This window comes from Hypanus sabinus, chromosome 3 (genome assembly GCF_030144855.1).
Source record: "Hypanus sabinus isolate sHypSab1 chromosome 3, sHypSab1.hap1, whole genome shotgun sequence".
NCBI lineage: Eukaryota > Metazoa > Chordata > Chondrichthyes > Myliobatiformes > Dasyatidae > Hypanus > Hypanus sabinus.
The window spans coordinates 100,165,546-100,193,273 of NC_082708.1; the positions used below are offsets into that span (position 1 = coordinate 100,165,546).

The 27,728-nt window shown below is 40.5% G+C and overlaps 1 protein-coding gene across 5 annotated transcripts in view; it reads left to right on the plus strand.

Annotated features, from left to right (window-relative positions):
• tll1 (tolloid-like 1) overlaps positions 1-27,728 on the plus strand; it is a 393,309-nt gene that overhangs the window by 210,513 nt on the left and 155,068 nt on the right. For all 5 annotated transcript variants that reach the window (XM_059964873.1, XM_059964872.1, XM_059964869.1 and 2 more), the window contains 2 exons: positions 1,905-2,010; positions 3,635-3,759. In XM_059964873.1, the coding sequence (XP_059820856.1) occupies positions 1,905-2,010; positions 3,635-3,759 (231 nt within the window). The remainder of the gene's footprint in view (positions 1-1,904; positions 2,011-3,634; positions 3,760-27,728) is intronic.

Here is a 27,728-nt window from a genome sequence, read left to right on the forward strand (position 1 = left end):
CAGAAACTTTAATCCATGTTGTGCCAATTTGGAATCAAATCTCAAAGTTTCAGTACTCTCTTATTTTTAATAGAATTTTTTTTCCCAATTTTGTATCAAACCGTTGATTGTTTCTGAAATAATGGTTTTAGGTACTACGGATACCCCTGATACTTTATTCAAATAACTGTTGCTTAAGTGTGTTTTAGTAACTAATGTGACTGATGAAATTGGATGATGACTCAAAGCATGACTAGCATGAACCTAGGATTTTGGTGCACTTCACCGCACTGGGAGGTTCTTTTACCACACAGAGGCTACCTTGGGGCACCACGATAGCGTAGTGGTTACTGCGACACTATTACAGCTTGGGGTGTTGGATTTCAGGGTTCAATTCTGTATACTGTTTGTAAGTAGTTTGTACGTCCTCCCCGTGACCGCATAGTTTTCCTCCGAGTACTCCGGTTTCCTCCAGTATTCCAATAATGTACAGGTTAAGTAGGTTAATTGGTCATTGTAAATTTTCCTCTGATTAGACTAGTGTTAAATAGTTAGGTTGGGGGTCAGCAGAGCTCATTGGGCCGGAAGGCCTGTTCCCCACAGTATCTCTAAATAAACAAATAAAAATCTAGCATCACCTTTCAAGTGCCAGCTATTAAATCTGAACAACAACCAAAATTACAGAGCTTTGAAATTTACAACATAAGAGCATTTAACAGATAGATAATAGTGTGTTTTCCAGTCCTCTTTCATATTGCGATCTGTCAACTGGAAATATACCAGTGGACATGTATTCAAATCAATATACTTAACCATTTTAATTTTCTAATCAAAGCTCACTTAGATTGGAATATCAGGGCTCAAATATTCCAAAATTAAAAGGTAGAAAATTACTTCCAGTAAATCATTTATGTGGTTCTATCTGTGCTCCATTATGCTTCAACTAAGTGAGCTTGCAATGTAATATAGGGATTAAAATTCCACCGGTGTGTTTTTGGGGTTGAAGTCACACGCCCATGAAAATACCTAAAGTCAGGGTGAGGTTTGGGCATTATTTTCTATTGGTATTAATTCAACAAGCTATTGACTCCACAAGCAGGTTACCCATTTGGCTGAAGCCAAAATTGTTCCAGGAGGAATGATTGGCAAAAGATACCTCACCTGCTTCAAAGATGTTTTCTTAGTGTGCGTTTCTGCTCAGAAATGGTTAGGCTTTGAGATGTTTGTCTCTGCCCAGTAAAACATGAAGAGTATGCTCAATCGACACTGACCAGTCACATGCTAGTCAAGATGCTTTGGTAAGTAACAAGATGGAGATGAGTTGGTAAATTTAAATGATCTGATAAGACTTAGAATCTGCACCTGTTGTTATATTGTTTCTGCTTTCACTGTTGCTCCACTTCATAGAGACCTAAAGCTGACTAAGCCCTTGAAGGTTTTCACAAATGCCCAGATTTGCCAACATTGATAAGAAACTAAAAAAAAGATACTGAATCCAATCCAATGTCAAAAAAAATCATGCCCTGTAAATGGTGCATTCATACATCGTTTATGAATAGGGAATTATTTAGCGTATGCGGTGGCAGTCTTTTCACAATCTGCTACCTTCCAGTAATTGCCGTAATAAGGAAGAAAAGCTCTTCAGAGCAAGAATTGTACAGAATAAAAGCATGGTTCAGAAATGACTTGGTGCATGAGCACTGCAGGTGCACCGAACTGGTAGGTGAAGAGCTCTTTGCTCAGAAGTTGAATGCTAAGCAAAAAAAAGTTCTTTTCGAAACTCAGAAAGCTGAGCGTAATTTGGTAAAACAAAGGGATCCTTGGAATTGTAAGTTTCTGTAGTGGTCATAGCAGAATGGTTTGAGCAGTAATCTGTAGCATTGGGCTAATGGCTAACATTAACATTTTCTTCTAACTTTGTGCAGGCCAGGAATACAACTTCCTCAAGATGGAACCTGGTGAAGTGAACTCCCTTGGAGAAGCGTATGACTTTGACAGCATCATGCACTATGCTAGGAACACCTTCTCAAGGTTGGAGTCTAAGGTTGCTCCTCTGTGAGCTAGTAGAGTACGATGCAACTTCACTTGGATTAATGCTGGTTTGGGGTTTTGTTGTTCTTGTTGGGCTGCTCTGTAATGATACTAAATTTTGTGCCTTGAAACTAAATTAACTGCATGCCAAACATACATCTGTTAAACAGCAGATCAGGGGATAGTTTCTCCTGATATTTATTTTTACCTAGTTAATGGAAGAGAAGAAATTTAATTATTAAAATAAATGTTGATCTTGGTTATCATAAAGTATTAGATAACACAACTCAGTCATGGAATCAATTTTAAGATAAAACATGTAACAAAATTATGAGATGAGAGTTGAAGAGATGTATCTAGTTATAATGAAATTCCTATTCCTGGCATATACCTATTTCCTTGAATTCCAGTGGGTAAATCTGGGAATGCTGCATTTAATCATGCTTCTCCCAAGTTGGGGGTTGGTAAATTGCATTCCTGATTGCTATTTATTGACTCTTGGTGGCACAACCTTTTGCCTCCCTTGACAATAGTGCAACCAAATGAAGGTTTCAGTGTATCCAAGAACAGCTAAATTTAAGAGTGCTTCTTCGCATCATATTTACTCATAGTATTTTTAGGATACCTTCAGTGTTCGCTTATTTAAAGCTCTGAATTGAAATTTTTTGAATTAGGAGTTCTCAAATATGCCAAAGACTAAAGAGCAAATTTTTAAAAATTGCACCTGGTTCAGAACTTGGAAAAAGAAGATGCAGATCAGGAATTTGGGGATGAGTTCAGTTTATTGCACATAAGTTTCTTCTATAATAACTAATGGGTGGAAAATTGTGAGACGCTTTGACCACAGCACTGCTGCCATGGAAAACATCATCAGCCAAAACTCAAGAAAAGGTATCTTAGTCATTCCTTTAAGAATAATTTGGTATTCACTGCTTTGAAGTATTATACGGTATGAGTGGCGAAAAGAAAAGCACTTTCAATTTGTTCTCAGTTTATCCTGGCAGTGTTAAATACTAATATTTCAAAGTTTAAAAAAAAATGATGCTGGCCTTATAGACGGTGAATTATTTTAATTCTTTCTTCTGTGGTTTATGCATTAATGTGCATGTAATTCATCCTTGTGACGAGTTTTGTGAGATGCCTTTCCGAATGCTTTGATCTTTTACCAATTTTCTACTTTTACTCCTTTGCTGAAGGATTCATTATTTTCTTAACACAAGAATATGGGCAATGATGTTTTCCAAAGATCTGGTTGAAGACCAATATGCCGTGGAAGCCACAGTATTTTTGAGCAGGGCTGCTCACCATAACTGGAGTTGATTCTGTCCAGATATAGAGGAAATCACACCTGCAGGCCTCCAAAATGTTAGGCAGCAAAAAATGAGGAGCAGGAACTCTTGTTCTCAACAAGCAACACATGCAAGGACACTTATTTAACTCAGCGCTGACTAAATACTCTCACTAAGTGGCACACTTGTGGTGGACATGTACTGTGAACATATGCTTAAATGCCACAGCAAATTATAAAGGGGGGGGGGGATCAATCCCCAGTCACCCTTATTCTGATGTATGCAAAGAAAGTGGCAATATTTTCATACTAAATGACAGTTCTTTCTTTTCCTAGAGGTATGTTTTTGGATACCATTCTTCCTGGACGTGATGAAAATGGCATAAGGCCTGCCATTGGTCAACGTGCACGGTTAAGTAAAGGAGACATTGCACAGGCAAGGAAGCTGTATAGATGTCCAGGTATTGTGCTGCATAAATTAGGATTGGGTTCACATTTTTTAGGAGATAATGAAGACGGAAATTATTGTAATAATCTTCAAAGCACAATTCAGTGATATGACTGGAATTTTGCAAAATATTTGAAATCTGTATATATAAAAGAAGTGTGAACATTCTGACATAACAAATTGGTTCGCTGTCATCGGTTTCCAAAATATTGAGGGAAAGGCAAGTCACATGCCTATATTTTATTGATTACATAGTACAGCAAAACGGTAGGGCAAATCTTTTTTGTGAAATGGATTTAGCTCTTGATACTGCTCTGTCTTTTTAAAGTGATTGCTTAGACACCAGGCTTTTAACAAAACTCTGAGGTGTTCAAAATTATTTTTAAACATTGCAACTGCTCAATTTATGGTCAGTGGAACACTCATCTGGAGTTAGGTTAACAATTGTAAATGATGAGTGTGTCATGGATGTTGCACATTAGAAGTAATGTTTTAGGTAACTTAACCTGTCACTTGTGAAGTCAAGCAAGCATGCATACTGCTGTCATTTAAGCAATGTGAAAGTGCAGGCAAGCCCAATGCAATCTGCTTCTCCAGTGAGCAATTTTGAACTGAAGAAAAAGAACGGTTTAGTGTTGTTCTGGCTGCAATACAACTCTGGATGAAAATTTGAGTGAGGTATTGCATTCAATTAATTTCTTTCAAATTGATGGACAGTGCTTTTGATTTCCTTCTTTCCTGAAGCTGAATGTTTTTCAGTGTTGTTTCATTGCAATATTTTTCAAATCTGAGCTTAATCAGTTGATACACAGCAGCAATATTTTGCTGATAGGCTAAGATACACGTTCTAAATTCCAACACTTCTGCCACAATTATCCTCAAAACAAGTACCCTGTAAGGCTGCACCCAAGCCCCTGCTCTACTCCCTGTGTAATTGTGACTCCATGGCCAGATTGGGCTCCAACTCCATCTACAAGTTTGCAAATGTACTACCATAAGGAGCCGCATCTCACCGAGCGATGAGTTGGACAACAGGTATGGGAATGATAGTGCAATGACAACAACCTTTTTCTCAATGTTATCAAAACAAAAGATCATGTCATTGACTTCAGGAAGGTGTTGGGGGGTGAGGTGCCCCCACCCATTAGTGATGCTGAGGATCAGAGGTTTGAGAGCTCCACGTTCACCAGGAATGAACATCACCAATTGTCTGTCCTGGTTCAATCATGTTGATACCATAGTTAAGAAACCTTACAGACACCTCTAATTCCTTAGGAGGTTAAAGAAATTTAGTATGTCTCCTTTGTCCCTCACCAATTTTATTCCGAAGCATTTTAGAAATAATTCTATCCAGATTCATTATACACATGAGAAAATCTGCAAATGCTGGAAATCCAAAACAACAAACATAAAATGCTGGAAGAACTCAGCAGGTCAGGCAGCATCTGTGGAAAAGAGTAAACAGACATTTCAGGCCAAGACCCTTCATCAGGACTGAGAGGGAAGGGGTGGGGGAGATACATGAATTGAATGTTAGTCGGAGGGACAAGAGGCTCACTGGAAGGTGATAGGTGAAGCCAGGTGGGTGGGAAAGGTCAAGGACTGGAGAAGAAGGGATCTGATAGGAGTGGAGAGTGGACCATAGGAGAAAAGTAAAGGGGAGGGGACCCAGGGTAAACAATTGGCAGGTGAGAAGAAATAAAAGGTCAGAGTGGGGAATAGAGATGAATTTTGTTCACTGGAAGGAGAAATCGATATTCATACAGTCCAGTTGGAGGGTACCAGGTGGAATATAAAGGCTAGCATCATCTTGGCACAAGAGGAGACCATGGACCACCGCATCGAAACAGGAATGGGGATCAGAATTAAAAGGCCTGGCCACCGGGAACTCCCACTGTTGGCGGACGGAGCAGAGTTGCACGACAAAGCAGTCCCCCAATTTACAACGGGTCTTACCAATGTAGAGGAGGCTACATCAGGAGCACCAAACACAATAGAAGAACCCAGCAGATTAGCAGGTGAATGTTACCTCACCTGGAAGGACTGTTTGGGGCTGAATGGAGGTGAGGGATGAGGTGTATGGAAGGCTGTAGCATGGATAAGTGTGTGGAGGGAGACTAGATCAGTAAGGTAGCAGCTCTGCCTGCGTCTGCAAGAAACTGTAGAAAGTTGTGGGCGCAGCTCAGCACGCCACAGAAAGCAACCTCCCCCTCTGCTCTACCTCCCCATCGTGTTTCTGTCTACACTTCTCACTGCCTCAGTAAAGCAGCCAGCAAAATCAAAGGCTCGACCCACCCAGACATACCACCACCAGGTTCTATCCCTAGTATGTTAAGACAAACTCTTGACATCACAATCATCTCCCTTGTTAAGACCTTGCACCTCATTGTCTGTCTGCATTGCTTTTTCTCTCACTATGACACTATCCTGCACTCTGTTACTGTTCTCTGTATTACCTCAATGCATTCATCAATCTGTATGAACAGTATGCAAGATTATTGACCACTGTTAATTTCAACTTTCCTTCCAGTTTTACTATAACAGAGGTATGTGAAGTAAGCGGTAGAAGCACAGGAAAGCTCTGATCACGTCAGCGTTATCATACAAATGTGACTGCTGTCAGACAATCCCTTCAACATAATAGGCTGTGAAGTGATTTTGGGGTATTTTGAGGTTCTGAAAGATATGTGAATGAAAAGCTCATTCATTCTTCCTTCAACAGTAGTTCTGCTCTCAGTACCTTAGTGTATAAGGACAATTATAACTCCCATTCATACCAGAGCAAAGCAAGTGGAGAATATTGAAATCAGTCAAAACCATCCTATTGCAATTAAAGGAATTATCTGCAGTCTAGAAAATGATGTAGGAAGCCAACAAAAGTGGTTAAGTTGCTGAAGACCTCTTCTCCATAGTTGCTTTGACCTCTCTCTGTATCACTAATTTAAAATTGCCAGCAAGAAGCCAGCATTTCAAGCTGCCATGGGCTGTGCTTCCGCTCAGGCTTTGTCCTGGCCCCCAATAGCACAGTGTGTCTAGTGACAGAGGTGGAACTAGCAGCATTTCAGGTAGTGATGTAAACTAAACTTGCCTTTCCATATGGTATCCAAATGTGAAAAGAAAATCAAGAAATACTTGTCCACATTTACAATGGAGTTTCACTGAGCAGTAGTAAGGTGGGCACTGAGATGCTGGAATTCCCCTTCTCGGTCTTCTCACCCTCTCCTACATTGAACTCTCAGCTAAGAGCTTTCAAAATCTTTAAAAGGCTACATATCAAGCAAGGTTTGTTCTCTTTCCTTAGATTAATGCACTTGCTGGATTTATTACAGCAAAGAGTGTTAACATTCCAGGTTATAAAATTTATTTAATCATGTTCTGTTGAAAGATGATTCATTTGAAACATTAACTATCTTTCTCTCTCTTGTTAACAGTCATGTAGGATATGAGATTTTATGTATCTATGAGGAAAAATGGTTCCTATGTGATTTTAATAGAGGATGCAATATTTCATACTCCAAATAGAAGGTGTGGGAGGAAAATGATAGATGACAATCCTTAGGCTAGCCCTGACTCCATGAGTGGAATGGCCAGGGATGTGATCACTCCGGTTTCTGAGGATTTGAGAATCTTGTTCCACATTGTAACCTTGTGGAGTTCTGCTAATCTGAGGTAGTATGTGAGTTCACAGATTGTCCACCTGGCATTTGGTCTGACTAGAAATTCAAGGAAGAGATTGGGCTTGGGAGCAGATAGCAGAGACCCAGGTACCAGATGGGGATTGAGCACTAATGAGCTGGGCACCAGGGGTCAGACTGGGCCTGGGATCGTAAACGGTGATTAGTTCTATAAAATTTTTCCTGAACATATTGTAAACTGTAGCTGCTTTCTTTATTGCCGCCTGAAATACTGGGCATGCTTTGAACTACTGACCTTTAAACTGAAAGGCAGTGTGCCTGGAAAGGAAATTTAGTAATGTGCCATTGCATTAACAAGTTAATATGCAACCATGTTAACTAAAGTCTGATTTCCTCAGCCTAAATTTTACTTTGTTGCAAACTTTCCTTATAGAAGAGAGACTTTTGCTTGGAAGATGGATGGTGTTTAGTGAGGTTGAAATATGATGTGTTGTGTTAACTGGGATTACTTAGTTTAGTCTTAAGCCTTAAGATCATTTACTTTTGATTTGCCAACAGTGCTCTGAATTATTTCAAGGCTAATGAATTCCATGTGAAATTGTTTTGAATCATACAATACCATCATACACATTCTTTTGGGATGGTCATTTCAAATGCTCCACATCAGATGAAACTGTCTGTTTGCCGCTATGGTTATCATGTGTCAAAATAGCTAGATTCCCAGGCTAGAATGGTATAGGTCAGTGTCTCTGCAATCACTTTCTAACTGTTAAGAGAGAATAGTTCATTAAAAAGATAAACTGGGCATACAGGATTGTTCTGGCTTGTCACAATATCTCTAAAAACAAGCTGATTACATGAACTTTATCTATGTAGAAAGGCTGCTTTATTAGATTTTTATGTAGTTCTTCAGCATCTCCTGGGTAATTACCAAAACAAAATATCAATTAATAGGATTGCCAGCATGTACTGTCTATGATTGACATAGTCACTGCGTAACCCTCTAACTTTGCTTCATTGTATTTCCCATTATTGCTTGCAAATGGTCTTTTACAACTATTGAGTTTAATGCCACTTTTCCCAGCCCAAGGGAAGTATTATGTTACTTCATCCTCACCATTAAACTGATGTCAGATTTACTACTTCTGTATGAAGTGACTCCTAATTTGGATAAGTTTTACAATGTGTATTTTTACTTGGCATCTTAATATTGGCACAAAATTCCATATGATTCCTCCCTGATAGCATTATTATGCTACAAAGTTAATATTTTCCCTCAATCTTTCTGGCAAAACCCCTGTCAACTTATTCATAACTGATATTCAGTGCTGATGTTGTACCCCGGGCCTTGTACATCGTGAACAACATATCTTGATTGAGCTCTCACAATTAACCCTTGACCAAACTAGCCTTATCTAGGTCACATCCTTTACATTTCAATGCTCTAAAGAATATTTGCAATCATAGAAATTTACATGTCAAAATCATAGATTCAGATTGTCAACATATTGTATCATTTGCTGTCTCTAGGTATGTTCGTAGATTTTTAAAACTGATCCTCTTGCATTCGTAAACCGTTCATGCTATCTGCTTTTGTGGGGTGTAGACATAGCCGGTAGAGTACATGAATAGGCCCTTTGGACTGTGATGTTTTTACCAAACATGGTGCCAATTTAAAGAGCACATCTGTCCACACATAATCTACAAACGTTTGTATATCTCTCCACTTCCTGCCTGTTCATCTGTGTATTTAGATGGGTTTTAAACATTGCTGTCATTTCTGGTCTCACCACCTCCACTGGCACTGCAGTTCCAGGCATCTACCCTCTCATGATCAAGGAAGAGTTTTAACAAAAGCACCTGCCCCAAAAATCTCCTTTTCCTCTTCTCAACATAAAGATATGCCATCTTGTATTTGATATGATGACCCCGGGAAAAAGATTCTGACTCAATCTATGCCTCTTGTCATTTTATGTAATTATCAAATTCTCACCTTTGATGGGCCAAAGAAAATAATCAACATTTGTCAAACCTCTTCTTATAGATAAATCCTCCTGATCTATGTAATGTCCTGGTAAACCTCTTCTGCATACCATGCAAAGTCAGTGCTAAACTGAACTGAACTGTTACTATTGATGGTAAGGACGTGGATGTGGTGAGACCTACAGGTACTTGGGGGTGCACCTGGATGTCAGACTTGAGTGGAGCACCAACACAGAGGCTGTGTACAAGAAGGGCCAGAGTCACCTCTACTTCCTGAGGAGACTGAGATCCCTTGGACTATGCAGGCCTCTCCTTCACATGTTCTACCAGTCTTTTGTCATCAGACCAGTCTTCTACATGGTGATGTGCTGGGGCAATGGCATTAAATGGTTGATGCTAACAGGCTGCCTATAGCCGGGGAAGTGATGACCCTCTCCTGTTAGACTGTTTGTGGTAACCTTTTTTTTCTCTTACTTCTTTTCTGATATTTATATCTGTGAACTTGTGCTGCTACTATGGCACTGGAATTTCCTTTGGAATCATTAAGTATCTATTTGTCTATGTAAACTCAACATTCCTGGACTGTTTTGATGACTTTGTGGTTTGCCGTTTTATATTCAATGCTTTTCGCTCATTTTTTGCTCTGTACATTTTTTTTTTGTGCATTGGGCACTTGATGTTTTTCTTTGTTTCATGGCTGTCTGTGGAAAGATGAATCTCAGGGTCATATATTGCATATATACTTTGAATCTTTCAATCCCCATCCTTCCTGTGGTGATCCATGATACTCCAAATACGGCTTAACCAACGCTTTATACAATTGCAGTGTGACTTCTCAAGTTTTACACTCAGTACCCTGAGCAATGAAGGTAAGTATTCCATGCACCACCTTTGCTTGTGCTGTCACTTTTCGGGCACTGTGGACTTAGATCATTCTATACAGGAGTGCTCCTAAGAGTTTGTGCCTTCTACTGTATGGATATGATTAAATATTCTAATTTCAGCCTGATACCACTAAAAAGCACAACTGTTTCCGAGGTCAGTACAGTCAGCAAAGATGTCTTAATGCATTTAAGTAAATTATCGCTGCTTAAAGCTGACAGAAGCAATGTTGATTGGAGATGGGCTCGTCCTTGTAGAATTCCACGCAGGAAACGTGGCTGAAGGCCAGGGATACAAGTGCGTTTAAGGAAACGGGGTTTTTAAACTCCTATACTGACCATCTTGCTGGCAAAGTGCAGTCTCTGGTGAATAAAATTGATGATCTCAGAACCAGGGTGCTGAATCAGAGGAACATTAGGACCGTGTGTGTCCTTCGTTTCGTGGAATCCTGGTTAACCCCTTCCATATTGGCTACAGCAATTCAGATCAATGGGTTTATTATACACCATCAGGATAGACCTACAGAGTCTCTCAAAAGCAGAGGTGGAGGAGTATGCCTCATGATCAACTCTTCTTGGTGCACAATTATATCAGTGCTGTCCCAAATCTGCTCACCAGACCTGGAATATCTAGCAGTGAAGTGCTGTCATTTTTACCTACCACAGGAGATTTCCAGGATCATCTTGGTAGCAGTATACATTCCACCTCAGGCCAATGTCAGTCAGGCTTTAGATGATCTGAACAATAGGATCAACATGCACAAAACAATGCAGACCAACGCCTTCACCATTATTTTGGGGGATCTTAACCAGGCCAGGTTGAAAAAGATCACTAAGCAATTACCATCAACAGATCACTTGCAATACCAGAGGAAACAACACATTGATACACCACCAGCAAGAATGCCTACCGTGTTGTCCTACTTCAGGAAGTCTGATCAGCTGCTGTACTTCTACTCCCTGAGTATAGGCAGAGACTGAAGACTGCAGCACCAGTAGTGAGGACCAAGAAGGTATGGACAAGGGAAGCACAGGAGCGCCTACAGGTCTGCTTTGAATCTGTGGATTGGAATCGGCTTTGAATCCCTGTGGACGGGGATTCATCTTTGAACCTGGATGAGTATGCTGCAGTTGTTACTGACTTCATTAAAACCCATGTGATGAGTGTGTGCCTACAAAGACTTACTATACATTCCCAAACCAAAAGCCGTGGATGAACCAGGAGGTACATCATCTGCTGAAGGCTAAATTTGTCGCATTCAAGTCTGGCGACCCAGGCCTGTATCAAAAAACCAGGTATGATTTGCAGAGGGCTGTTTCAAGGGTAATGGGACAATTTCAAATGAGTTTGGAGGCGACATCAGATGTACGCCAACTCTGGCAGGGTTTTCAAGACATTACTTCCTACAAAGCGAAACACAACAGCATGAATGGCAGTGATGCTTCACTACCAGATGAACTCAATGCCTTCTATGCCTTCTTTAAAAGGGAGAAAACAACTACAGCTGTGAAGATCCCTGTTGCCCTGATGACACTGTGATCTCTGTCTCAGAGGCCAATATTAGGCTGTCTTTAAAGAGGGTGAACCCTCACAAGGTGGAAGATCCCAATGGAGTACCTGGTAAGGCTCTGAAAACCTGTGCTAACCAACTGGCAGGAGTATTCAAGGACATTTTCAACCTCTCACTGCTACGGGCAGAAGTTCCCACTTGCTTCAAATAGGCACCAATTACACCAGTGCTTTAGAGGAATAATGTCAGCTGCCTTAATGACTATTGCCCAGTAGCACTCACATCGACAGTGATGAAATGCTTTGAGAGGTTGGTCATGACTAGACTGAACTCCTGCCTCAGCAAGGACCTGGACCCATTGCAATTTGCCTATCACCACAATAGGTCAACAGCAGATGCAATCTCAATGAGACCACACCTGGAATATTATGTTCAGTTTTGGTCTCCAAATTTGAGGAAGGACATTCTTGCTATTGAGGGAGTGCAGCGTAGGTTCAGGAGGTTAATTCCTGGGATGGCGGGACTGTCATATGTTGAAAGATTGGAGCGGCTTGTGTACACTGGAATTTAGAAGGATAAGAGGGGATCTGATTGAAACATATAAGATTATTAAGGGATTGGACATGCTAGAGGCAGGAAACATGTTCCTCATGTTGGGGGAGTCCAGAACCAGAGGCCACAGTTTAAGAATAAGGGGTAGGCCTTTTAGAACGGAGTTCAGGAAAAACTATTTCACCCAGAGAGTTGTGGATCTATGAAATGCTCTGCCTCAGAAGGCAGTGGAGGCCAATTCTCTGGATGCTTTCAAGAAAGAGTTAGATAGAGCTCTTAAAGATAGTGAAGGGATATGGGGAGAAGGAAGGAACGGGATACTGATTGTGGATGATCAGCCATTGAATGGCGGTGCTGGCTTGAAGGGCCAAATGGCCTACTCCTGCACCAGTTGTCTATTGTTTATTCTCTATTGTCTTCACGTGGCTTTAGACCAACTGGACAATATAAACACTTATGTCAGGATGCTGTTCAGCGACTGTAGCTTAGCATTTAATACCATCATTCCCACAATCCTGATTGAGAAGTTACAGAACCTGGGCCTCTGTACATCCGTCTGCAATTGGATCCTCGACTTCCTAACCGGAAGACCACAGTCTGTGTGGATTGGTGACAACATCTCCTCCTCGCTGACAATCAACACTGGTGCACCTCGGGGTGTGTACTTAGCCCACTGCTCTACTCTGTCTGTACCCATGGTTGTGTGGCTAGGCATAGCTCAAATACCATCTATAAATCTGCTGATGATACAACCATTGTTGTACAATCTCAGATGGTGATGAGAGGGCATTCTGATAGGGTGCATCACTGTCTGGTATGGGGGGAGCAGGCTACTGCACAGGACCGAAAGAAGCTGTAGAGGTCATAAATTTATTTGGCTCCATCCTGGGTACTAGCCTACAAAGTACCCAACACGTCTTCAAGGAGCAGTTTCTCAGAAAGGCAGCTTTCATTATTAATGATCTCCAGCACCCAGGTTCATGCCCTTTTCTCACTGTTACCATCAGGTAGGAGATACAGAAGCCTGAAGACACACACTCAGTGATTCAGGAACAGCTTCTTCCCCTCCACCATCCGATTCCTAAATGGACATTGAATCTTTGGACACTACCTCACTTTTTAATATATATTATTTTTGTTTTTTGCATGATTTTAATCTATTCAATATACGTACACTGTAATTTATTTACTTATTATTTTTTCTTCTATATTATGTATTGCATTGAACTGCTGCTGCTAAGTTAGCAAATTTCACGACAAGTGCCAGTGATAATAAACCCGATTCTGTATAGTTTTAAAGTTCAAAGTAAATTTAATTTCAAAATACATACAGTGTAATGTCACCATATAGCACCGAGATTCATTATCTTGTGAGGATTCACAGTGGATAGAGAGAAAGACTACTACATACAAAGATGGACAACAACCAATGTGCAAAAGACAACAAACTGCAAATACAAAACAGAAAAACAACTAATGATAAGTAAGTAATAAATAATAATGAGAACATGAATTGTAGAGTCCTTAAAAGTGATTCCATAGGTTGTGGAATCAAATCGACGCTGAGGCAAGTGAAGTTATCTACTCTTGTTCAGGAGACTGATGATTATAACTGTTATAACTGTAGTTATAACTGTTATAACTGTAGTTATAACTGTTATAACTGTAGTTATAACTGTTCCGGAACCTGGAGGTGTGGGACTTAATGCTCCTGTATCTCCTTCCCAATGGAGAAAAGAGCACGGCCTGGATAGTGGGAGTTCTTGATGATGGGAAGCTGCTTTTGTGTGCCAGCGCTCCTTGTAGATATGCTTAATGGTGGAAAGGAATTTGTATGTCATGTACTAGGTTGTATCCAATACTTTTTGTAGGCTTTTCCATACTGTCCACTGCGCATCTGTAGAAGTTTTATAAAAATCGGTTTTAGATGTGCTGAATGTGTGCAAGCTTCAAAGAATGTAGAGATGCTGCCATGCCTTTTTTATAATTGCACTTGTGTGCTGGACCCAGGACAGATCATCTGAAATGATAATGCTGAGGAATAAGCAGATGAAGTCTGGCTCACGGACCACTGGGTCCCTCCTCCCTCCTCCTGTAATCAGCTCTTTGCTTTAGTTCATGTTGAGTGAGAGGTTGTTGTTCTGGCACCGTTCGGTCCGGTTTTTAATCTCCCTCCTATTCAATGTTACCTTTGATTCAGCCAACAAACATGGTGTTATCTACAATTTAAAATATGGCATTGGAGTTGTGCTTATCTTCAAAGTCAGAAGTATAAAGCAGGTAGAGCAAGGTTCTAAGCACACAGTGTTGTGGTGGACCATTGCAGATGGTGATTGTGGATGAGTTATTTTTCCAATCTGAATTAACTGGGGTCTGCAAGTGAAGAAATTGAGGATCCAACTGCACAATGGATTATCCTGGCCTAGGTCTTGGACATTAGAGAATAGATCTGAGGGAATATTAGTGTGGAACACTGAACTGTGGTCAGTGAAGAGCATCCTGATGAATGCATCTTCACTGTCCAGTTGTTCCAGGGCTGTGAAAAGCCAATGAAATGGCATCTGATGTTAACTTGTTGTGATGGTAAGTAAATTAGTACAGATCCAAGGCACTCCTCCGGCAAGAGTTGATATGTTTCGTGTGCAGCCTCTCAAAGCACTTCACCACAATGGATGTAAGAACTACTAGACGATAATCATGAAGGGTTACCATGTTTTTCAGTCACATAGAAGCTAAGTGACTGCTGAAGTAAGAGATTAAAGATGTTAGTGAACACTCCAGTCAGTTGATTAGCACAGGCCTTCAGGACTCCGCCAGGAACGCTATCTGGGCCAGATGCTTTCCGTAGGTTTACCCTTCTGAAGGATGTTCTCACATCAACCTCAGAGACGGATAGATATCATTGGTGACTGTGGAAGTTCGTGTAAGTGCCTCTATGTTCCAAATTTCCAAGTGGTTATCTTCGCTGTCTCCTTTAATAATCTTCCTCACTCTCCACAGCTCCACCAATTTTTGTCTTGCTTGCAAATTTACCAACCGGCGCACCTACATTTCAAACAGGATTACTTGTATCTATCATAAGCAACAGATGCCCCTGCAATGATCCTTGTACATCTCCATGGGTCAGAGACCTGCAATACCACTACCACCGCCACCTTCTGTCAGAAGGATCCAATCATTCATGTCACTGTGGATCCCATGTGACTTAATCTTGTGGCTCAACCTTTAATGAAGAGCTTGTTGACTGCTTTACTGAAGTCCATACAAGTTTGCCTGCCTTACTTGTAATACTCATTGCAATGAAATAAATACACTTCTGCTCATTGGCCCCACTGTGTTTATGAAGGTAGTCCTACCTGTCCTTTGTTTCATACTTCCCCTCAACCTCTCCACTTGCCGACCTACCCCACCACACTTATTTAAAGCCTCCTAAGTAGAACTTGGAAAACATCCAGGTGAGGATATTTGTGCATCTTTAGTTTAGGTGTATCCTGTCCTTTAGTACAAATCCAACCTACACACTGATCAACGTTAGATGTCCTGTTCTTAACTTTCTACCCAACTCCCTAAAGCTCTTTGCGGGAATTCATCTTTCTTCCTGCCTATGTTGTTAATAAAACAAGCTGAATATATTGTGGCAGTTCTTGGTAGTCCAAGGGATTAATTTGGTACTGTAGGAAACTATTAATTCTTTCTAACTTCCTTAGCTTTGCCTAACCTTTTCCCTTGTCAGACTTAGTGAGATCAACAAAATCATGTCAAATCAAGTTATTCAGTATTTCCCAGTTTTTAATGTGTGAGAATCACGTCACTAGAGTTAGAGATGCCAACATGACTCACAGTGTTAACGGGAATTGCACATGGCCTTTTTGGAATTTGGATCCTTTTTCATCAGATATTAATGCAGATGACAAATGTTACTAATTAAAGCACAATCTTTTTGTTTTAAACAACAGCAAAATAAAAGCAACAAGAGCAATGCTTAAAACAGGCAAGTTGTTAAACCCAGACTTGATTTTCATTTTCCTTCAGGAGCAATTGCAACCTTACACAACCACAGCCTTGCACAGCTCTCACATTAAGCTTCATAAAAATACACTACCTCTTAAAATATAAGACATACTGCAACTTTATTATTCTTTACTCACATCATATTCTCTGGTTAATGTTAGCTTTGACAGAGAGTACGATTAAATCAAATTAGTTTTCTAACCCCCTTTTTGCTCTCACGCTTGTCCTCACTTTCAGCACTCATCTCATCTACGTCCTCTCTTGCTCTCACTCTCTCCCCTTATCTCTCACCAGTCCTGTGTAAATCAAGAGTATCAAAACCTCATGAAACACTTAAAGCTCAGAGCATTCACACAATTTAAACTGTTTCAAAAACATAACATGACTTTCTCTCAAGAACCAAACAATTTGGGTCCTTAAAACACAACTGTGAACACTTCAGGGAGATATTTCGAGTTTAATATTGCTGAACAATAATGCAGTACTAAAAGTGGATATTAATGCTGATACACTCAAAGATACATTCAAAGATGTGCATAATCCAAAACCCTTGAAGCCTCTATACTTCCCATTTCCTAATCTCTGATCAGTAACAGTACTTAGTTTATAAGACATGTTTGTCTTACACTCCCAGGCTGATATATCCAGTCTTGTCTCAGTTAAAGTGCTCTCCTGGGGAAATCTTCACTGTGGATGAACTTGCTGTTATTTATATCATAAACTACTTTGTAGGCTTTTTCCCTGATGGTTATTCCAAAACAATTGAACTCCATCCACTTCATAATCATTTCCCTAATTCAGTAAAGTTGCCATTGCCTTGCTCCATCATCCCAGCAGAGGCATCAAAATTGTCCTAGTCCTTGGGCTCTCAGTAGGGTTCTGAACCATGGAAAGGATCTTAAACTACCTTCCCTATAAATATTTCCTAAAGTTCAATGCATATCAGTACTGGACATGAAACCTCAGAGTAGAGTATCCCTTTGATAATGACCGTTCATGGAAACTTGCCCAACTCAGAAGCTCAAAGGTTCTTTACAGCCTCAATATGCCCAGTATTAGTCATTGCTGTTACTGAAACCACATCGTAAATTTACACAAAGGATGGTCTGTCTCTCAGTTGGTTATGTGACGCATTCCTTTAGTTGCCCATTGCATTCTACTTCTCCAAATTAAGAACCACAATTTTAACTGGGTACTTTGCTGATAATAAATAAAGATCTGGAAGCTTCACAGATTGCTATGGCAACTACTCTGTCCAAAGTTTATACATAGTTCAGTACAGCGTGGATTCAGTTTTCTACAAATCCTTCCTTCATAGACTCTGTCTACACTATATGCTGCCTCGATAATGCAGCCAAAATAATCAAAACTCTGTCCACCTCATGTATCCTCTGTTTTCATATAATAAAATAAAATAGGATCTTTTAAGAGACTTAGATAGGTACATGGAGCTCAGAAAAATAGAGGGCTATACGATAGGGAAATTCTAGGCAACTGCTAGAGTAGGTTGCATTGTCGGCACAACATTGAGGGCCAAAGGGCCTGTAAAGTGCTGTGGATTTCTATGTTTCTGTGATATGTTTCCTCCCTCCCACTGGGCAGGAGGGAAACCTAAAAGCTCATAGCACTAGGCGTAAAGGCAACTTCTATCCTGCTGATAAAGACTATTGAACATACAATAAGGTGGACTCTTGACCTCACAATCTGACCATTATAGTCTGACTATACTTTCTTTGTAACGGTAACACTTTATTCTGTGTTCTGTAATTGTTTTCCCTGTAACACACTTCTGTGATGAAATTATCCATATGCATGTTTTGTAAAACAAGGTTTTTTAAACTATACTTCATTCCAAGTGATAATAATAAAACCAAATTTACCAAATTCAATATCATTCCTATCTTGTAATTCTTTCCTATATTATAATTCTTAAAGAACCAGTCTGCTAGTATGTTGCAGTAAACTGCTGCCTAATATCCCAACTCCATTTATGGGAGCAGATATCAATCTTCAAATCTTGAATTTCTAACTGTTGGCTACTCCAATATATATCATTTTGTTTCTGCCCATGTACTGCCAATTTGCCTTATCTACTTCGATCTTTTTTTGAACTAATTACTCTGGAATAAAATGTGCTACATTTTCAAAAGCACCCTGGTCACTTTTCATGAAGCTTATGTCCGTAGTTCCTGCACTTATGCCATAAATGCTTTGATCTACTTGCTTTCCTGTGCGTCTCCAAAAATGATACCTCACATTTTGTAATTTCTTAAGAGACTTCAATTATGAAAACTATCGATGCACGGAATCTATCTCACACTCTCACAGTGTCAGTTGGAGTGCTGATGAAGCAGCTACCCCAGTGCAGCTCTTAGGACTCATTGTTGCCAACATAATCTGTCCACCTGAATTCCAAGTCTAGAATGGTTCCTGGATAAGACAAAATAAGCAGCAGCCAGCAGTTTAAGCAAAAGATAAATAGCTTATTTCATTCACAAATCTGTTTAGAGCAGTCATTTAGCTGAAAATCCTCGTTCTCTAGACTCTTCTAGAGCCACCCCTAAAGCATATGTAAGTATTTCTTCTCTGTAATTGGCTTCATCCCTCAATCTTCAGATGACAGCTACTCCATCAATGTCCCCATACAACATGATCTTCCATCTGGGTGAGCATCTCCCAGTAGTTTGTCCATTTGCATTATCTCTGTTGCACAGATCCTTTACATCTTTTCCTACCCTACTTTTCCTGGTGGCTTCTAATGTTGTGAACAATTACTTGCATCACATTGTGACTATCAGGTGAATCACAATATAAATGTTGTCTGAACAACACACACAAAAAGCTGGTGGAACACAGCAGGCCAGGCAGCATCTATAGGGAGAAGTGCTGACGACATTTTGGGCCGAGACTCCTTTATTTATAACATCAACTTTCCAGGACCTGGAAAGGTATGTGTGGCCAACTTTCCAGGCCTAGGAGCAAGCTGCTGAGGAAATCCCCCAGCCGACTAACCCCACCTGCAGCAGCTGCAGACTGGGGCTGAAGAGCAGTCCTTTCAAATGCAATTTGTCACATTATGTACAGATCTGTTTAGGTAATTACAAAGCCAAGCATCCAGAGTTATCAGAAACAGTAGCAGAAATTAGTTACAAAATATCTTAATTCGTAACTTCCTACTATATAATTTTACAATTATTTGCAAATAAATGATCAAAAGGTGTTTGATGCTAAAAATTGTTGCTTTTGGGATTTATCAACACTCTTGTGAATGTTTCTCAAAGATGTGAAGGAATAGGTTGTGCAAATTTAAGTATCTGGTATAATCTATGTTCTTGAACCAGAATGACCACAGTAATTTCATGCCTATTCATAACTTTCAAGAATCTTGTACATAGCTATCACATGTGACTTTTTTTGGCATTGAATAAATCTCCAATGTTCCTCATCTGACACATGATCACCAAGGTATGGTCTTGCAATGTGTCAAAACGCAAGTAGGACAAAACTCATGAAGTCACCATTGTTGATTTATTCATCTTGCTGTTTGCAGTACAACCCAGCTTTGAGGTAGTAGCTTTATGAATGTAATATTGACAATGGTGACATCAGAAAATCTACATTGGCAGATACAAGCAGTGTTAACCCGCAAATCTTTGAGAAATTCTGCTATTTGAATGGTTCTTGCAAAGCTGGCAGCATGATTGCTTGACGCTTGTTGAATTTGTTTATTCAAATAGTTTATTTAATCGTCAATGGTGCAGAAAACAACCTACAAAATCACTATTGTCCATTAACCACAATTGCATGTCTCTGGCCAACTTTTTATTTCAAGATGAATTTAGGGATGGAGGTAAATAAGAACTGAAGCTTTGCATGTTCTTGTTAAAATTTTAAAGCGTGCTAAGTTTTTTACGGAGAAGCGCTTTCAACTTGTAGAAGTTGTAAGTCATTGGCACAGTACTCAGTGGCCATTTAATTATGTACACCTGTCCACCTTTTGTTAATATAAATATCTAATCTGCCAATCATGTGGCAGCAAATCATTGCATAAGATCAACAGACATTGTGAAGATGTTCAGTTGTTGTTTAGAACAGATATCAGAATGGGGAAGTAATGTGACTTTCAGTGGAATGATTGTTAGTGCCAGGATGGGGTGGTTTGAATATCTCAAACTGCTGATCACCTGGGATTTTCATGCACAACAGTCTATAGAGTTTACAGAGAGTGGTGTAAAAAACCCTCAATAAACAACATCCAGTATGTGCAGTTTTGTGGGTGAAAACACCTTATTGATGAGTAAGGCTAAAGGAGTATGGCCAGATTGGTTTAAACTGATAGGAAGGCAACAGATAGCCATGTGTTTCAACAGTGGTGTGCAGAAGAGCATCTCTGAATGCACAACACTTCAAACCTTGAAGTGGATGGGCTGCAGCAGCAGAACTGGAACATACACTCAGTGGCCACTTTATTGGTTATTGCAGAACCAAGATTAAATGCATTTGCACAAAGTCTGTTTTACAATAGGTCCCATCTGAACTTTTAGCCTCTGAAAACAATTATATTTGCTCTACAGTAGTTAAGGGGTCTATCAGCTGTGGAAGCCAGACTGCTCCCAGCCCAATGTTACTGGTCCGCCATTATCTTTTTCCACAATGTAAAGAATAGTATGCCCTACTTGAGATGTAGCTTTGCAAAGAGAATCAAAGCGAAAACAAAAGAAAGTTCTATTCATGGAGGTACCCAACGTGCTTAGTAGTCCATAAACTTTCTTCATTCAATGATGTCTTCTTATTTATTTTCCTGACAGTTGTTCAGTTTTCAATGTCTATAATGTGTTTCATTGGTGACTGCAGGGCTTAACCACATAATTCACTGTAGCACGTAATTTGAGGTGTAATTGTATATTCATAACAAATTTCATGTAGATTTCGCATCTTGGGTGCAATATGCTTCGGCTTCCTTTGTTGGAGGTAGCATCACTACCATACACATGGATAGAATAGTGTCTTACTTTGCTGAAGCTTTAATTCTAATCAGTATCAGCACTTCAGCACCATATTCACAACAGATACAATGGTTTGCAGGATTTTCTCTAAGACTGGTGGGGTCGAGGAGTTGCCTCAGTGGGTGTTGATGTCACCTGACAATACAAAGTCATGTCTCAATGTCTCACTTGGATTTGAGCATCATTTCTGCTGGAAATATTCCCAGTGATAAATATTCCGACAGAGCCTCACTGTCCTCAAACAGGATATCAATGAAGTTCTAAATTACTGACACTCACAAGCTGGTTAAGCTTTCCACACACCTTACACTGTTGCTCCTGTGCTTTGCAAGGATGGCTATCACCATGGTAATAACAGCAGTCTGAGTTGTGCTTACCCTGCTGATTCTAGTTACTGTTCTCTGTTGCAAATTTCTTTTCATCCTATTCACATCAAAATCTTATGTTTATATATATATATGTTTCAATTGCTCTGTTCTCTGAAAATGACGATGAACTTCACTCGAACAAAGTAGATGTTTCTGTATTCTCCTTGTTGGCTTCCGAGTGAAGTTGTAATGACATACACTCTTCAGTGATCTGCAATTTCTGTTCTTAGTAATGATGAGAACATTCACATCTAGTGACCAGTTGTCTCAGATTCAGTATGGAGGAGTTGTTTCCTTTGCTTTTTGCCATATGTGATGCAATGCTGTTGCTTCAGTGCTGATTTTTATCCAGATAGTCTTTTGTTGCTAGCGAAAACCTTTTTTAAAATGTTTTGTTACTCAAACCCACTGTAGTGTAACAGAGCATCATTGCTTGCATTATTTCTGATTCTAAATCCTGTCACTGTCCTTTCAAACCTGTGGAGCTGTCTTCTCCAGAGGGAGACGACTGAGGATAGCAGGGAAGTCATTCGGTATCTGGTGAATGTGGCAATTGCCATCTTAACATTGCACAAATATAACACACATACAGTGAATATATTGAGTCTTAGTGCTGATTTTTGACTGTGTTTAGGTTGTGAAGATTCAGTTTAGAGAAATCAGGTGTAAGAATATACTGTTCTTTAGGTAGCTGCAAGTGTAACTGGCAAACAGACTTATTTGAAAAAGAATCTGAAAGGAAGGTGATATACTGTAACAAAATCAACAGCAGGAAGTTCATATCAAGTTGTATTCATGTACATGTAATGTTAAAATGTTTATCAATTGCATTCCTCATTCCTTTATCCTCCCTGCCAGTGGAAATGGTGACTTTTAGCCCTTGTATCTGTGGACAATTAGACTCACTGCCTAGAACAATGTAACTAATGGTTATTTTCATTATTGCCACCAGAGATAAAGAGCATTCTTAGACATAATGTGTCTTAAAGACTGTTTTATTAGAAGGGTAATGTACTAATCTGGCATGGACTAAGCATAATGTTACCAAGGAAACCAGTGTCCAGACAGAGTGAGAGATCATGGATCCAGACTCCATTTGAGTTTGATCTGATCATCAGTAGCTTTGTAAGTATATTAGTTCACCCTTGACCCATCATGACCTGTGATCTACTGTACCTGCACACAAGAAAAAGGGCTTAATTTGCATTCTGTGATCAATGAATTTTGTTCCTTCATTACTCACGAATACTGAACAAATACTTGTGACTCAACACAAGACTCGGCTGCTCAAGGGGTGAGTCAAGAAGGGCAGTTGTACGCCTGCTTCCTCCTAGTGGATTTTAAATACGTTTTCATAGGAAAACACCGGATGAACAGATGGATATTGCTTTGCAAATTCTTGTTAAAATGCCAACGCATGCTGAGTTTTTATGGGGAGAGGCTTCCAACCTGTTGACACTGAAAGTCATTGGCACAGTTAACATATGTCGTTGCTCAACCCAGAGGAATTGTCATTTGCAGAGTGTATTTTACAATAGATCCCATCTGACCTTGCAGCCTCTGAAAACCATTACATTTGCTCTGCAGTGGTTGAAGGGCTCTATCTGCTGTGAGGCCAGACCGCTTCCAGTGCAATGTTTCTGGTTGGAGGGTATCCATCTGTATAGAGTAAAGAATAGTATGCCCTTCTTGAGATGTAGCTTTACAAAGAGCAGCAAAGGGAGAACAAAAGTGTTTTTTTCTTGTTACTTTGCATGATGGCAGTGTGCACAGTCACAGAAGCCTCTCTGACTCCAATGGTGTAATTTCTCATCCTGTTCTTTTTCTATGATCAAAAAACACTGCTGTTCAAAAAAAGACCTCAAAAACCTGTGAGTCTATCTCGGTAGCAAACTGTAACGACGGTGCTGTGCAGTGGGTCCCTCACGCAGTGAGTGAGGGTGTAGAGGCATGGTAAGTGTGGCGGTAATCTATGGAGGTTTAAAGTAGATCCCTGCAGGCCCGCACTCCCGATGATCCTACTCACTAACATCTGATCACTAGTAAATAAGGTGGACTACCAGCGTCAACATCTGAGCCAGTGGGAGATGAACTGCAGCATGCTCGTCGTGACAGAAACATGGCTCCAGTACACCACTCCGGAATCGACCAACCAGCTAGAAGGCCTAATCTCCTTTTGGGCGGACTGAGATGCTGCAACAATGGTAAGACTCACTGAGAAAGGTATATGTGTCTCCGTCAATAAGAACCAGTGTATGAATGTACGGGTAGTTACAGCCCACTGCTCACCACAGTTAGTCTCCCCCCCACCCCCCCGCCACCTGTGCCAGTGCCAGGGAAGCATTTCAGGATTTCTCAGGGGCCATCTGTAACTCCAAGCCACTCACTCCAGTTGCTTCTTCATTGTTGCTGGTGACTTCAATCTTGCCAATTTAAAAACAATCCTGCAAAGTTATACCAGCATGTCATCTTCACAACCAGAAGAGAGAATATATTAGACCTGGTCTATACTAACGTTTGTGGAGACTACAAGGTGGTTCCTTGCCCCCACCTTGGATATTCTGACCACATATCAATTTTGCTAATCCCTGTATACAGATAAAATGGTCAAACCAGTTCACAGGGAGATCAGGACTGGCCAGAAAGTGCCACCTCAGGGCTGCAGGACTGCTTTGAAAGCACGGACTGGAGCATATCCAAGGAGGCAGCTACTTACAATCATCGTGTCAATGTGAGTCGGCACACACAGAGGATGTAGAGAGGTTTGTGAAATGGTGTATGATAAACAACCCAAATTTCAACTTGGGCAAGATGATAGAAATTATCGTGGACTTCAGGAAGTGCAGGTCGACCATTCTCCACTGCAGACTAATTGCTCTGCCAAGGAGAGAGAGGAAAGCACAAGGCTCCTTGCTGTGAACATAACAGGCGATCTAATTTGGACCCATAACACCACCTCATTGATCAAGAAGGCACAGCAGCATTTACACTTATTGAGGAGATTGAGTGATGCAAGTCTCCCCACCCTAATTCTAAAGAGTTTCTGCAGGAGTGCCATCAACATTGTCCTGTCTGGCTGCATCAGTGTGTAGTATGGAAGCCACAAGACCCTTTGGAGTGTAGCAAAATTTGCTGTGAGGATCACTGTTCTCCCTCCCCTCTGTTTGTGATATTTACCAGGAATGATGTATGTGAAGGGTCTGAAGCATTGTTGACGATCCCTGCCACCCTAAAATCTCTGACCCACTACTGTCAGGAAGGAGGTACAGGAGCAGCAGGACTAGAACTGCCAGACTGGATAACATCTTCTTCCCTCAGGCTGTGAGACTATGAATACCCTGCCACCACCGAGGTCTTGTCATGACGATAGCAAGCTGTTGCTGCTTACTGTTCACCTGTGCTGCACACTTCACGTCCATTTTGAAATGTATATTATTAATCTATTTGTAGCAATATTTTGTTTTATGTGTTGTGTGTGAGATGTGTATTGCGGGTACATTGTGGTCCAGAGGAACTTAGTTTCATTTGGTTGTACATTCAGAAGAAAATAAACTTGAATGTACATGGTAGCACTTGAACTTTTTCAATGACTCAAGCTACAGTATTTACTTTCCTAATAGAATTATTTTTTGCCCAATCACTTCTCCCTGTACTAACACATCCCATTAATCCAGTCAGTGCATGTGCTTGTTACCGGGGTCAAGACTATTAAGACCTCCATCTGTGGATGATTCCAGTTGGTATTTGGCCAGCCAAAGCCCCACAGATGATCAGAGTTGTTTGCCAAATAAGTTTCATTTGGGTTGGTTCACTGGTACATTTGCCAGGTAAATTTTGGAGTGTGGGTGAACACTAGTCTCTAGTAATATGGTTAAAATTTTACAAGTCAGCAATGCTAGCCTATAGGTCAGGCGTACTGGCTGGTAGTCATCTGAAATATTGTAGACTTCTCTAGATTCCTGGTTTTGCAATACTCAGCTTGTAACAACTAACATTTTCTGAGCTTTCATCATATGACATCTTTTTGGAACCACCTCAATTCTAATTTACATTTTTCCCCCAATGTCACCTAGAAATAAAAAGCTGGCCAGGAATTGTCCGATGATAACTGCATGTAACCCTAAGACCAGAAGACCATATAGGATCAGAATTCGGCCATTTGGCCCATCAAGTCTGCTCTGCCATTTTATCACGGCTTATCCTATTATCCTGTCAGCCCCAGTCTCCTGCCTTCTCCCCATATCCCTTCTTTCCCTGACTAATCCAGAATCTATCAACCTCAGCCTTAAATATCCATAAAGACTTCACCTGTACACCTGTCTGTGGCAAAGAATTCCACAGATTCACCATTTTTTTTTTAAAGAAATTCTTTAAAAATGCAAACACGAGGAAATCTGCAGATGCTGGAAATTCAAGCAACACACACAAAATGCTGGTGGAACACAGTAGGCCAGGCAGCATCTATAGGGAGAAGTACATTTGACATTTTGGGTCAAGACCCCTTCGCCCGTCCTGCTGTATTCCACCAGCATTTTGTGTGTGTTGCTTAAAGAAATTCTTCCTCATCTCCATCCTAAAATAATGCCTCTTTTTTCTGAGGCTGTGTCCTCTGGTCTTAGACTTACCATCCTTAGGAAACATCTCCACATCCACTCTATCAAGGCCTTTCACCATTCGATAGGCTTTAATGTCACACCTCACTCTTCCGAATTCTACAGAATACAGGCCTAGAGCCATCAGTACTTTTCATATGACAAGCCATTCAATCCTGGAATCATTTTCGTGAATTCTCTGTAAACTTTCTCCAGTTTCAGCACATCCTTTCTAAGATAAGGGACCCAAACCGGTTTGAACATTACATCCTTGCTTATATATTCTAGCCCTCTTGAAATGAATGCTAACATTGCATTTGCCTTCCACACCACAAACTCAACCTGCAAATTAATCATTAGGGAATCTGGCGCAAGGGGCCCAAGTCCCTTTGCACCTCAGTTTTTTGTATCTTCTCTCCATTTAGAAAATGGTCAACTCTTTCATTTTGACTACAAAAATGCATAACCATACACTTCCTAACACTGCATTCCATCTGCCATTTCTTTGCCCATTCTCCTAATCTAAGTCCTTCTGGAGCTTTTCAGCTTCCTTGAAACTATCTGCCTCTCCAGCTATCTTCATACTGTCTGCAAACTTTTCAACAAAGACATCAATCCCATCATCCAGCTCATAGGGGTGATTGATAAGTTTGTGGCCTGAGGTAGAAGAAGATGAGCTATTAATTTCAAACTTTCTGCATAATCACTCAAAGTTGAACTGCATGTGCATGTAACAAGAGCTGTATAACTCATCTCCTTCTACCTTAGGCCACGAACTTATCAATCACCCATCTGTGGACACTTTCTGGAGGTCCAAGATCCGTATGTTCCATGACCGCTGGACTAAGTGTGTAAATGTAGGAGGGGACTATGTTGAAAGATAAATGTGCTAGGTTTGCCAAAATTGACGCTTTCTATCATAGGCCACAAACTTATCAATCACCCCTCGTACATTGAGATTCATTTGTTTACAGGCAATTACGGGGAAAAGTACAATCAAGTAGAATTTTATGAAAACAATACAAATGGCAATGTACAAAGGAAAACAAACTGTGCAATAAATTAATTCTGAGAATATGAGTTGTAAGAAGTCCCTGAAAAGGAGTCTGTAGATGATAGAATCAGTTCAGTGAGTGGTGAGTGAAGTTATCCATACTGGTTCGGGAACCTGATGGTTGTGGGATAGTAATTGTTCCTAGGGTTGTGAGTCCTGGGGCTTCTCGCCTCCTACCTGGTGGTAGTAATGCTAAGAGGGCATAGCATAGATGGTAGGCGTCTTTGACGATCGATGCTGCTTTCTTGTGGGATTGCTCCATGTAAGCATAATCGGTGATAGGGAGGACTTGGCCTGAGATGGACTGGGCTGTAGCCATCACTTTCTGTAGCCTTTTCCATTCCTAGGCACTGGTTTTTCCATGCTGCAGCCAGTTAGGATGCTCTCCA